Source organism: Hemiscyllium ocellatum, chromosome 5 (genome assembly GCF_020745735.1).
Source record: "Hemiscyllium ocellatum isolate sHemOce1 chromosome 5, sHemOce1.pat.X.cur, whole genome shotgun sequence".
NCBI classification, from domain to species: domain Eukaryota; kingdom Metazoa; phylum Chordata; class Chondrichthyes; order Orectolobiformes; family Hemiscylliidae; genus Hemiscyllium; species Hemiscyllium ocellatum.
This window is the reverse complement of record NC_083405.1, coordinates 94,284,866-94,298,487: the sequence shown is the minus strand read 5'-3', so window position 1 is coordinate 94,298,487 and position 13,622 is coordinate 94,284,866. Positions and strand designations below refer to the sequence as shown.

General features: G+C 39.3%; 1 protein-coding gene across 1 annotated transcript in view; it reads right to left on the bottom strand.

Moving 5' to 3' along the window:
* Positions 1 to 13,622, bottom strand: part of armc3 (armadillo repeat containing 3) — a 184,186-nt gene that overhangs the window by 89,785 nt on the left and 80,779 nt on the right. Inside the window, exons 8-9 of the mRNA XM_060825711.1 lie at positions 11,776 to 11,868; positions 11,549 to 11,657 (exon numbers count right to left, since the gene is read on the bottom strand). Of these exons, the coding sequence (XP_060681694.1) occupies positions 11,549 to 11,657; positions 11,776 to 11,868 (202 nt within the window). The remainder of the gene's footprint in view (positions 1 to 11,548; positions 11,658 to 11,775; positions 11,869 to 13,622) is intronic.

The following is a 13,622-nucleotide window of genomic DNA, read 5'->3' as shown; positions in this document are numbered from 1 at the left end:
GTCTGTGGGATTTAAATATTCAGTATTCCATGCAATACCCGGCTATGCTGCACTTCAGTCATGGAGGGTCTATGTGTAACTTCGGATCGCCAGAAAAAGGAAAATAAGTTTTTGGACACTCTCAAATAGACTAATGGACTTGAACTATATGCACGGTGGCACAGTGGTTAGCACTGCTGCCTCACAGCGCCAGAGACCCGGGTTCAATTCCCACCTCAGGCGACTGATTGTGTGGAGTTTGCACATTCTCCCTGTGTCTGCGTGGGTTTGCTCTGGTTTCCTTCCAAAAATGTGCAGGTTAGGTGAACTGGCCATGCTAAATCGCCTGTGGTGTTAGGTGGAATGGGGCCGCGGGGGGGGGCTCGTTCTTTCTTTCAACTCTTAATTCACTTGGTTTACCTGGTGATTGGGGGATGTTTCTGAGGTTTCTTTTTCCTTAATATCTGCTGGGATTGTAATTTTATATACTTTAGTTTATGTTGCTGTCTTGTTAAGAGTGCCTAGGTAATAATATGGAGGGGCCAGGTTGGTTGCCCACTTCTAATTTCTGTACTATAAGACATTGGCATTTGATTATCTTACTTTGTAATGTCTGGGCCGAGGGCATAGCTCTAGCTGGGAGGTGTTATGGTAGGATTATTGGAAGGTAGAAGTGCCTCCTGTGGACAAGGGGGCAAGTCTCCTTTTAATTACGTCTTTTTTTTTAGGAGTAGTGCTTAGTTGTTTTGATTTAGTTGTTTTAAAAGTTGTATTTTTAAATTTATGTGAATTGCTTATGGTCTCTACTCAATGCTTTTTGGGTGAAGTTCTTCCACCTGGGGGGTCACGGACTTTCCTGAATGATCATGGCTAGTCATTCGCTTAAATGGTGCATCTGGAATGTTAAGGCGACCACTCGCCAGTTAGAAGGAAAAATATATTATTAAGTCTTAAAAAAAAGAGAGGGCTGACGTAGCCCTTTTACAGGAGACACATCTGCTTGACAAGGAGCATTCGAAACTAGAGCAGGAAGGATTTGGCCAGGTGCTCTTTTCATCTTTTGGCTCAAAAAGTTAGGGAATGGCCATTCTTATCCAGTAGAATCTTCCCTCCCAAATGCTAAGCCAGATAAAAGATGAGTCCAGACGGTATATATTACTTAAAGCCCTAATGTTTGGAGAGGAGTACGGGATTGTGAATGTATATTGCCCCCAGCACATCCTTTTAAATTTTTAACAGATACGCTCTCCAAATTGATGGCTCTCGGGGTGCCTCATATAATAATACGCGGATATTTTAATTGTGTTATTGACCCCGAGGTGGACATGATACCTAGGAGCTCTGCGGGTATGCCTCTGAGATCTAGGCAGTTAGCTGATCTGAATAGGGAGTTGGGGCTGGTAAATGTGTGCAAGTGTAGAGATTTTACTTTTTACTCTAACTCACAGAAGTGCCATACCAGAATCAATATGTTTTTTGTCTCCTCGACTTTCCTGAGTTCGATATTGTCCTGTAAAATAGGGGATATAACTATTTCCGACCATGCAGCAGTGTATATGGAGGTCAAGACTAGTGAGGACAAGATGGGCTCCCGACCCTTTCCTATTGAAGGATAGTAAGTTCATAGAATATTTCTCGCAGAAATTTAAAATTTTCTGGGGTATGAATTCAGGTACGGCCAGCAACCCATCGGTGATGTGGGAGACTGCTAAAGCATATGCACATGGCTTAATTATCTCATATTCTGCGTCCCGGAAAAGACAAAAGGGAGAATAACAGAGTCTACTTGAGGCTCGCATGAAGGCAGCTGAGACAGCGAATGTTGATAGGCCGTCCATCACTAAATTACAGTGGATTACAGCCCTCAGGACGACTTTGAATACCGCACTTACTCAAACAGCAAAGAGGGAGATACTGTTTGCGAAGCAGAGCTTTTTTTGAGTACGGTGATAAGCCAGGCAGGTATCCAGCATACCTTGCCAGAAAGAAAAAGGCTTCCCAATCCGTTATGTCTATTAGAGAGGGTGCTTGTGATCCTAAAAAGATTAATGCAGCCTTTAGAAAGTTCTACTTTGAGCTGTATAACTTGGAGGGCTGTGAGGATATAGTGAGGAAGATGGAGTCTTTTTTTAAAAAATCTGGCCCTCTTGGGCTTAACCTCGGAGTAGGTGTCACCTCGGAGTAGGTGCCCCCCCCCGACAACCCAGGAAGTCCAGGAGGCAGTGAGGCAGCTCCAAAGCGGTAAAGCACCTGGACCAGATGGATTTCAAGCTAAGTTGTATAAAGAATTTACAGGGGAATTGGCCGGATCACTTATAGATATGTATAACTAATCATGTAGTCAGGGTAGCCTCCCGCTGTCCCTGAGAGAAGCAAATATCTCTCTCATTCTTAAGAAAGGAAAAGACCCAGATGACTATACTTCGTAAAGACCTATGTCCTTATTAAATGTGGACTTTAAAATTCTCTCAAAAATGTTGGCATTAAGACTGGAGAGGATTTTACCTTTTAGTATAAAAGAGGATCAGATGGGGTTGATCAAGAGTCACAGATCTACTAATAACATTAGAAGATCTACTAATAACATTAAACATGGTACCAGTCTGCCAGCAGGGAGCGATACCAGGATTAGTCGTCTCCCTAGATGCAGAGAAAGCATTCGATCGTGTAGAATGGCCGTATCTTTTTTATACTATGGAATGGTTTGGCATTAGAAAGGTCTTTACCAAGTGGGTCGCAGTATTATATAACGACCTTAAAGCAGCAGTTATTACGAACAGCATAAGATCGGATAGCTTTAGTGTTGGCAAAGGTTGTTGTCAAGGATGCCCTCTCTCACCACTACTATTTACACTAGTGATTGAGTCGCTGGCGGAAGCTATCCGAACTGACCCTAATATAACGGCCCCAGAAGTAGGATCAGGTGAGCATAAAATCACTCTTTATGTGGACGATGTCCTTCTTTCCTTAAATGACCCTTGATATCGGTGCCCCGCTTAATTCAAGTGGTTAACTTATTTAGGATGTTCTCAGGTTACAAAATTAACTTTATGACATCAGAGGCCATGCCACAAGGAGGTCTTACCAGCATATCCAATTTTCCGGAGGGATCCCATTTCCCCTTTCGGTGGTCACTGGGAAGGTTCCTCCATTTAGGTATTTGATCAACTATACAAAGCTAATTATACACACTTATTAGAGAAAATAAGGCAGGGCCTCCAATGCTGGGAAGATCTCCCGATATCCTGGCTAGGAAGAATAACTTTGGTTAAGATGAATATTCTCCCTCACCTCTTATATCCCATGAGAATGCTTCCTTTGATGTTGCTGAGACAGGCACTGCGTAAGCTTTATGGTTGGCTCAGCTCCTTTATTTGGAATCATAGACGGCCCCTTATTAAATTATTAAATGTAGCTCCCACAAGTAAGGGGAGGTCTAGATTTTCTGGATTTCAGGAGGTACCAACTGAGTTCTCTGTTATCATATGTAGCTGATTGGGTCTCTTGTGACCCACAATCAATTTAGTTGGATATTGAGGCTTCCCAAGTAAAATGTCCCCTCATCAATCTATTATTCATGGATAAGATGAAAGTTATTACCGATCATTGTAAAAACCCAATTGTATTAAATACAATCAAAACCTGGAGGATGATGTGACAGGATCAGGGTAATTCATAAAAAAACCTCCCTTTCTACTCCTATAGTGGGAGCATTGGGATTTCAGCCAGGCTTGACTGATGCTGGATTTAAAATTTGTGAGTCCAGAGGCATCTCTTGTTTTGGAGATCTGTTCGATGAGGAGGTCATGATGTCCTTTGAACTATTGCGTCAGAAGTTCGGGCTGCCTAACAAGGACCTTTTTTGATATTTTCAAGTACGAGACTTCATACAAAAAAAATCACATTGATGGCTAATCCTTATAAATCAGATATGGAAAAGAGAGTGCTTCGACCGATGGATGCGCCCTCAGTCAATACTCTCTACCACTTGCTAGGTAATAAGGTACTGAAAGACATGGATCGGTTATGTAAAACCTGGAATCAAGAATTAGGGATGGAACTCTCCTTAGAGATGTGCGAAAATATCTGGGAAAATGCTAGGAAGATCTCAATCTGTAATAGAACTCAGGTTATTAAATTTAAGATACTTCATAGGGCTCACATGGCACCAGAGTGGCTTGCAAAGTTCAAGGCAGGAGCATCTCCAAAATGCCCTAAATGCAAGTTGGTATTGTCACTCATTGTTTGTGGACATGCCATAAGATTCGTAGATATTGGGACAGTGTAGCGAATGCCTTGGCAAAGAGTTGGGGAATGGAGATTGGGTTGGACTCAGTGTCTCTCCTTTTGGGCTTTCCAAATTTTCCTTTTCTAGATGCATATGGGAATAAACTATTTACTATCCTTTCCTTTGGTGCAAGGAAAAACATTTTAGTAAGTTAGATATCGGAAAGTCCCCCAGGACTTTTGAAATGGCATAGGATAGTTATGGAATATTTTCCCCTGAACTTCCTTACGAATATGGTGCACCAAAAAATGGAATTATTTTACAGAACATGGCGGCCCTTTTTGAACTACACTGATGCAGATGTATTGGCCATACTGTCTGGGCTTTTGTTTGGCTGTGAGGATGATGTTGGTTGCCCCTGGGAAGAAGAATCCCGTATACATACTGGTTTTGTAATGACTTGATTATAATTTTATTTTGAATGTGTATTTATTTATTTATTTAACCTTTTTCTTTTCTTTTGTTGTTTGTAATGTACAACACTGTGGTCTGTTTTTATATATAAAGTTTTCTTTCTTATATCTTAATTTGTGCTTTGGTAGTTTGTAGAGTCTATTAGTAGTTAGTTTTCTTAATTTTATATTGGTGTTGTTGTTATACTGTGAAGTGGATTCTCTATTTTGTATTAATTCTGTAATTTTATAAAAAAACTCAAAAATCTTTTTCTTTTCAATAAAAATATTTACAAAAAAAGTTCATCAGAACAGGATTGAGGAACAATCACTCAGCTCAATGAATTTCATTACACCTAAATCCAGTAGAGATATCTATATTCTCTATTGGCTCATCCAGACCAAGTTCGAGGGGCAGAATGGTCTACTCCTGTTCCTATATTTCTATGTCCTTGTTCTGTCATTGCAGAATTACTCCCAGGGAGCCCCGGAAGAGAGAGAGAGATTCACAGTCATAGGAGCAAGGGGGCCAAGGAAGTTGCGAGCTGTATTTTGAACCTGGGAAGCATAATAGAATAGAATAGAATTCCTACAGTGTGGAAACAGGCCATTAGGCCCAACAAGTCCACACCAACTCTCTGGAGAGTAACCCACCCAGACCCATTCCCCTACCCTATTACTCTACATTTACCCCTGACTAATGCACCTAACCTATACATCCCTGAACAGTATGGATAATTTGGCATGGCCATTTCACCTAACCTGCACATTTTTGGACTGTGGGAGGAAACCAGAGTACCCAGAGGAAACCCACGCAAACACAGGGAGTACGTGCAAATTCTACACTGACAGTCATCCAAAGTGGAAATCGAACTCGGGTCCCTAGCACTGTGAGGCAGTAGTGCTAACCATTGTGCCACCATGCTGTCCCATAATGGCATCATGAGTTGTGCTGGTGAGGGCAAAGAAGCTGGAAAATTGAATAAGGTGCTATGCAAGGCCAAGGGTGGGTATAGGGAGGTGAATGAGTGTAGGCACTGGGGAGAACATAGGAAGGTGAAGGAAAATTATGAATTACAGGAGGTCATTGAAGGATGTCAGATGGGGTATCAGAACAAAGAAGACTACCTACAGTGATGCAGAGAAAGTGTAGATTTAGAGACAGCATTCAGTTTGGAGGATTCAAAAGAAAAACTTACATACAATATTCTTCAGTTGGGTAAATATAGAGTCTCTCACTGAGAATGCATGGTAGAAAAGGGAAGGCACGAGGTCTGATTGTGAGAGTTTCAGAAGAGCTTGAAGACCAAACTTGTGTGAAATAAAACAAAAACCAAAATAAAAGTTAATGTGAGCACTCAGTTAAGGACTGTATGCTGAAATGAAGCACTTGCTGCAGCATTGAGGTTAATAGGCTCTATTTAGTTACTTATAACAGCAACATCAAAACCAGGTTGCATAAAATAAAGCTTTCTTTCTTATATCTTAATTTGTGCTTTGGTAGTTTGTAGAGTCGATTAGTAGTTAGTTTTCTTAATTTTATATTGGTGTTGTTGTTATACTGTGAAGTGGATTCTCTATTTTGTATTAATTCTGTAATTTTATTAAAAAACCTCAAAAATCTTTTTCTTTTCAATAAAAATATTTACAAAAAAAGTTACAACAGCAACATCAAAACCAGGTTGCATAAAATGCATATTACATTGAGTTGAAGGACAGCTGACACTGAACAATGTTGGTCGTGGTGGTAAGACAGTTGGTCTATGTTGAAGCTCTGCAGGATTTTTCACTGGTTTGGGTATCTTAGGTACTGGTTTAGGTACACAAGGAGGAAGCTGTAATAAATGGTATTGATCTCAAGATGGGATAATGAAGACCACCAAAGAGTGAGCTACATTCAACATGCATGAAATGCACTATAATACTCAAGGCTACAAATTCCTTTTATATATAGTAAAAACATGATTGCAGATGCTGGAAATCAGAGTCTAGATTAGATTGGCGCTGGAAAAGCACAGCAGTTCAGGCAACATCTGAGGAGCAGTAAAGTCGACATTTCGGGCAAAAGCCCTTCATCAGGAATACATTGTCGATTTTACTGCTCCTCAGATGCTGCCTGAACTGCTGTACTTTTCCAGCACCACTCTAATCTAGACTCCTTGTATATATGGCTGAATGAGGAAGAGGTTAAGTAATCATGAGTCACTTAAAATGAGAGTGGCCACAAAAGGGCCCAAAGATTAAGCTGACTTAGGCTGGTTCTCAAAAGAAAACTAAACCTCTCCTGCTATTTGTTTACAGATCCTTACTTCAATGCAAACATTTGCCCAGCTAAACCCAGAGGTTGGATTAGATTTGGTCCATCTATGGAGAATGAGGAGGAGAAGTTGAAAGAACACACACTGTCAACTGGATCTGAGATCCAAGGCTTATGGGGCTCCAGCTGGTTGAAGAGGGGAATCTGGGTCCTCAGCGTTGTTAAGCACTGTATTGCAAGAGGATTTACTAAAGGCTGCATAGCTACCTACAGATGAGTGAACGTCAATACTGAAGGCATCTTTGCATGTCTAAGATGCCACTACGCACACCTTCCAAATTCTGCAGGAAGAATCTATAGCCACACATCTGAGGAAAAAACACTGTGCCTGTAGTGTTGAAGATTGCAGGACTGAACATCCTCACCAGCAACTCCATTCAGAGTTCATGCAGAACTTCTGTGGCACCTCTCAATCAGATGTTTGTGCCATCAACCAATGTCAAGTTACCCAAGCATCACATTTCAGGAATTGCTGGGTTCCCTCAAATATAAGGGGTAATTCACTACACGCATGTGGTTCTCAGAGCTCCGTGGCATCATCCAGCCTTACCGAACAGGAAGGGATTTCACTCTTTCAATATCTGCCTTGTTTGCGGCTAGAGTGAACAATACCTAAAATTTGTACCCATTATCATGATGTTTACATTCTACACAACTATCATGCACCACAAATGTTCATTCATTCACAGGACTCGCTCAGAAGGGGACTAGGGGTAACCCCAGAGGCATGTCTAATGACCTCAATGCATAATGTCCAAACTGATTCTGAACAGCAGTACAATGCTGCCATGCATTCACTAGGGACATCACTGAACAAACTATCGGTTTCCTGAAAATGTGTTTCCATTGCCTGGATCACACAACAGGAGCTCTCCAATACTCACTGGACCATATCTCCAGAATTGTGACCATTTGCTATGCCCTTAATAATCGAGCTCAATGATGGGATGACCATTTAGTAGAGGGAGAGATATCAGCCACATATCTCCTCAGATGAGGAAGATGGAATCTGATGGAGCTATTGCACAAAAGGTGAGCTCATGATGCTGCTGCTGAAGAGGCCAGGGCAGTAATTAAATGCGACAAAACAGACTTGAGAGAAACTAGTAATGGCCAGATTTGAGATCAAATAATTTTGGATTAACATATGTGGGCAGTCAGAGTTAGGTGCAACCATGACTGAGAGATGATTCTACCCTAAAGGAAACATTTGATTTGATGTGATTTAGTCTTTGCTTCTGCCTTTGGCTTCAGTTAAAGTTATTTGTTAGCTTCATTGCAATAACCCCCTACTCTGTTTCCTGGCTTGAGCATCAGCATGGAGTTAGATTGGAATATGAGGGTTACACATATGTTCCTCAAGCATCAATAAGCAAGGGGCATTCATCTATTGTAGAGGTGCAGAGAGTCCACATAATGCTGAATGAGACTTCGACAAACTCAGTGCTCTTTTGTTGAAAGAAATTGTTTTCTTCTGAACTAAACCTATTAGGTGTCCTGACTATCTGTTTGTGCATTATCCCTAAAGCTCAGCCTTTTTAACCATTCAGCAATTAATTTCTCAGGTACTTATCTGGAGGAAACTGGACTCATAATCCAGAGTACTAGGTTAATGTTCTAGGGACATTGGTTCAAATCTCCCACCATGGCAAATGGTGAAATTTGAATTACATTTTTAAAAAATTTAACCTACTGATGATGATGCAACATTGCCAATTATTATTTTAAAACCCCACCTGATTCAAAATATATCCTTTAGAGCAGGAAATCTGCAATTCTTACCTAATCTGGCCTACATGTGACTCAAAGCTCAGCGATGTGGTGGACTCTTAATTGCCCTCTGCACACTTGGAGATAGACAATAAATACTGGCCTAGCCAGCAATAACCACATCCCATGAATGAATTTTTTAAAAATTAGCTCCAGTCACATGCTTTCTTAGAAACTATGTTTAGACTCGTTCAGGGTTAACTTTTTGACTTCTTAAACAAAAAGGTATCTTCACAGAACCAAAACCAAAAACTATTTACCTCAACTTGAGAATCCAAAATCCAAAAATGATAATTATATACCTTCATCAAGCAGGCCAACCCACCTGTGTGTGCAAGAACCACCCCCCTTTTAAGCTCAAAGCAACACTTCAGCTCAAAACAAAAGATTTCAGCGAAGGTATTAATCAGTCACAATCTAACGCAGTGTTGGATCAAGTTCAAGGTGCTGAATAGCCTAATTATGTTCATACATAAATCACCCTTCATCTGTTTTCTTATTCTTTGAATTGCACAGCAATTCTGTGTCTTGACCTGAAATCTCAACCCATGCACAGAATTCTTACATTTTTAAATAGTATGAAGTATATGAACAAAGTTGTTAACAGGTGAAATAATTCACATTTTTCTTTCACTTTTGGAATCAAAATTTAAATTTAAACTGTTGACTGAGTTTGGGGACTTCAAACTTTGTGCTGCATGGGCATAGCCTAAAAATACAACGTGTTCGTAATACAAAGATAAAGACATGTGGAGTCATAAATGGAGGAATTCATATTAATGTAATGGAAAATGCTATTCTGCAGTTGGGATGAGGCCTTTTGTTATTCTGGTCTAGATAGATCTTTACAAACTGAAAGTTTGGAAGTCTGCTATGCTAAGACAAGTGCAGCAAAACAAGATATCTATGTGTGTGTTTGTGCACATAAAGCCATAAATCATATGTCAAATTGCACTGGTAAGGTTATGAATTTAAGGCAGGTGTCTTTTTCTGTAAAGGCACTAAGGTAGTTTTGCTAATCTACCAGCAGATGGCAGTGTACCCCATAACCATTCTGCTCGTCAAAGAGGAAATAAGATCGTCATTTCTTTTTAACTTCTTAAAGCAGCCACAGAATGTTGAGTTAAACATCGGGATAGAATTTTGATGTCTAAGCAAGGTCCAGGGTTTCACAAATCCACAAAACTCCCAATCACAACTTAAAATGAGGAAAATAAGCAAAATTTGGAAAGTGGCTCAGAAACTCTGACGTGGAGACAGGCAGACAATGTGTCTTTCCATCACTGGAATTCACATGACACTTCAAATTCAGAGTAGAACCTCAGCAGATCTGGCTCATTGGAATTCTAAAAGTAGAATGCTGTAAAAAAAAGTTTACAGCATTCATTCCTTTGTATCTTATCCTAATATAACTGATTTCACAGTGATTCATGCTAACACTGTGGCATTGAAATTATCATGTGCAATTTAAAACAAAAATGTGTTTGTCCTTTAAATCTCCTTTAATATATAACTACAGATAAAAGAATTTCAAACATATTAAATATTTGTGCACTAACATTTACAAGGTTTGATAGTATAAGATAGGTAATGGTTCAATGATTTCTAGAGACATTGAATAATTGATTTTACCGTACAGAATAAGGCGACTCAACTCATCACGTCGGTACCAGGCTGATAAAAGAGGTACCTAGTCTGTCCCTTTTCCAGCCCCATTTCTGTAACCATCTAAATTCATCTTTTAAAATAAATGTCCAACTCTCTTTTGAAACCTCACAGTGAATCCACCTCCACCACTCTCCCTGGCAACACAATCCAAATCCTAACTCTTTAAGCAAAGAAGCTTCTCCTCATCTCACTCCTAGCTCTTTTGCTGAAATCTTGAAATGTAACCCCCTAATTACTGACATACCAATCAGTGAAAACAGAATGTCCTTCTTCACCATTTCATTATTGTTCATGATTTTGAATAGCTCAATAAAGTCACCTCTTAGTCTTCTCTGCTCCAAGGAATATAAGGTCAAACTCCCTCATCTTTCTTTTTATTTAAATACCCTCATTCCTGGCATCATTCTAATTAATCTCTCTCCAGGGTTTTAATATTCTTCCTTAAATAAGGTGCCCAGAAGTGAACACAATAGGTCAAATGGGGTCTGACCAATCATTTGCAGAGATGTAGCATCACTTCCTTGCTCTTATAAACACATGGATCCTTTATGTCTTCTTACTAACCGTTTCAAATTGCCAGGACATCTTTAGAGAATCATGTATGTGAACCCTGAGGTTCCTCTGCTCCTGTACTCCTGTCAAAAGTTGTACCGTTGAGCCTATATCAACTGTGTTTCTTCTTTGTTGAAATTCATCCGTCAGGAGTATGCACTTGTGGCAAATTGTCAATTATCTCTTTGAAGTCACTCAGCCTCATCTTCACAATTCACTATTCTCCATAGCTTAATTTCTTCTGCAAATTTAGGGATTTTGCCTAATTGTTTATATAAATTAGAAAAATGCAAGGGTGCCAACAGCGATCCCTGGGAAAACCACTTTCGATTCACTGCCAAACTGGGAAGTGCCCATCAATATCTATCCTCTGTTTCCAATCTTTTAGGCAAATTATTATCCATGCTGTTAGAAATCCCAAACATTTCTAATTTGCTAACCAACCTGCCATGTGACACCGTATCAAATGCTTTCCGAAAGTTATGACTGATATTCCTCTTCCAATGAACAGAAAATTTACAGAGCAAAACTACATAATAACTGATACAAACAGCAAGCATAACATTAATAATAAATGTTTACCTAGCATTGCTGGAATTAGCAGTTGTTAAATTTGCTAGAGCTAATGCAGCAGCTTCTCTCATTTCCACATTGTCACTTGTCAGTAGTGGAACTATCTGAACAATAGCTTCTGCAAAAAAATTAGAAATCTATTTTCAACTTTATGCCATGTAGTTGTCTATTAGAATGTTTGCTATTCATGGAATGAAAATTTAGCTGAAGAATGATATTAAATCATGCATACTTACCTTCAGTTCTGAAAGTCTCTTTGCTAGACTCAGATGAACACATAACTGACACAGCTTCACAAGCAGCTATTTTGACTGCGTCATTATTGATTCCTAAAAGAATCACCAATGCTTTTTCCAAACCTTCTTGATGGAAAATGTTTCTGGTTTCACCTTATGTTATTGAGAAAGAAATCGATGTGAAGTTTCAAAGTAAAAAAAGACATCTTAGTACAACAGCTGAAATGAAAAAAATGACTGAGTCAATAAAACATATAAAATGCTGAAAACTTTGAGAAGAGCATCTTAATTCATTTTAATATACCATACATCAATTTTAATTCGCCCATGCACATTGTAGCTTGTTGAAAAGTTAATTAACTCAAATGCAAATTTGCTGAGCAATACCAATAAATTTCATCCTACTGTAACTTCACTTTTTTTTTATGTCTACAACATTCTTTGCTTTGGTTTGAAATCTCTCCACACTTTGGGGATAACTACATACTGTTATGATAACAAGATTCAATCAACTTTACAGAACTTTATTAAGGAAAGTAAAACATATTTCATGTGAGGTACTTTCTTGACTTTAGAGGAGTGTTCTTCAAGTAAAAGCAGGCAACTGTCTACATATTGGCTAGGATTTCTTATTTTTCTTGTAGTGATACAAACACAGTCAGCCAAAGTTCACTGTGATCCCTAACACCACTAACCAAACCAGCATCTGTAATAAGTCTATGAGCCAAAGCAAATGGAAATCATCCAAAAATGAAAACATACACCTATAGAAATCATGTGCTGCAGCGTGATTTCAAATCCAGTATTGTAAAACTGAAAATCAATTGATAGAATAGAACAGTGCAGAAGGAGGCCATTCGGCTACAACCTACAATTTTTAATGTTATATGGATTGCTTGAGTAAATTATTGGCAATCACTTCCAAATATCCATAATTCTGAGAATTGTGGGTCAAAATTACTATCATTGCACTTGCAGTTAGGATCTTACAGGCTTGTTGCCAATAAATACAACATTTATAAAGACCTGTTATTTGAAGAGGCCAGAAAACCATGGGCCCCAACTTTCAAAGCAGTTACTACTTCATAGGATTGCTTTTGAAATGTTTTCTTGCTGAAAGTGGTCCTCAGGGAGTTTATATAGTCATTTGTATTTTCAGCCTTATTTACCCAAACTCAAGATGCTCGCTCATGATCTAAAGGAGCAAGCTGAAAAAAGTAAAAGATGCTCTTGAAGCAAAGATTTTGTTCTATGATTCTCTAATTTGAACATAGAACAGTACAACACAATACAGGTCCTCAATGTTGTGTCGACCTTTTATGTACTCTAAGATCAGACTAACCTATATACCCTTCATTTTACTATTATCCATGTACCTATCCAAGAGTCGCTTACTACTCTCAGTGTAAAGAACTGACCTCTGACATCTCCCCTAAACCTTCCTCCAATCACCTTAAAATTATGCCCCCTCATGATAGCTATTTCCACCATGGGAATTATCTGGCCATCCACCCTATTTATGCCTCTCATCATCTTGTACACCTCTACCAAGTCACCTCTCATCCTCCTTTGCTCCTATGAGAAAAGCCAGAGCTCCCTCAACTTTTCTTCATAAGACGTGCCCTCCAGACCAGGCAGCATCCTGATAAATCTCCTCTGCACCCTGTCTAAAGCTTCCACATCCTTCCTGTAATAAGGTGACCAGAACTGAACACAATATTCCAAGTGTGGTCTGATCTTGGCTTTATAGAGCTGCAGCATAACCTCGCAGTTCTTAAACCCAATTCTCCTGCTAATTAAAAACAATACACTGTACACCTTCTTAACAACCCTATCAACTTGAGTGG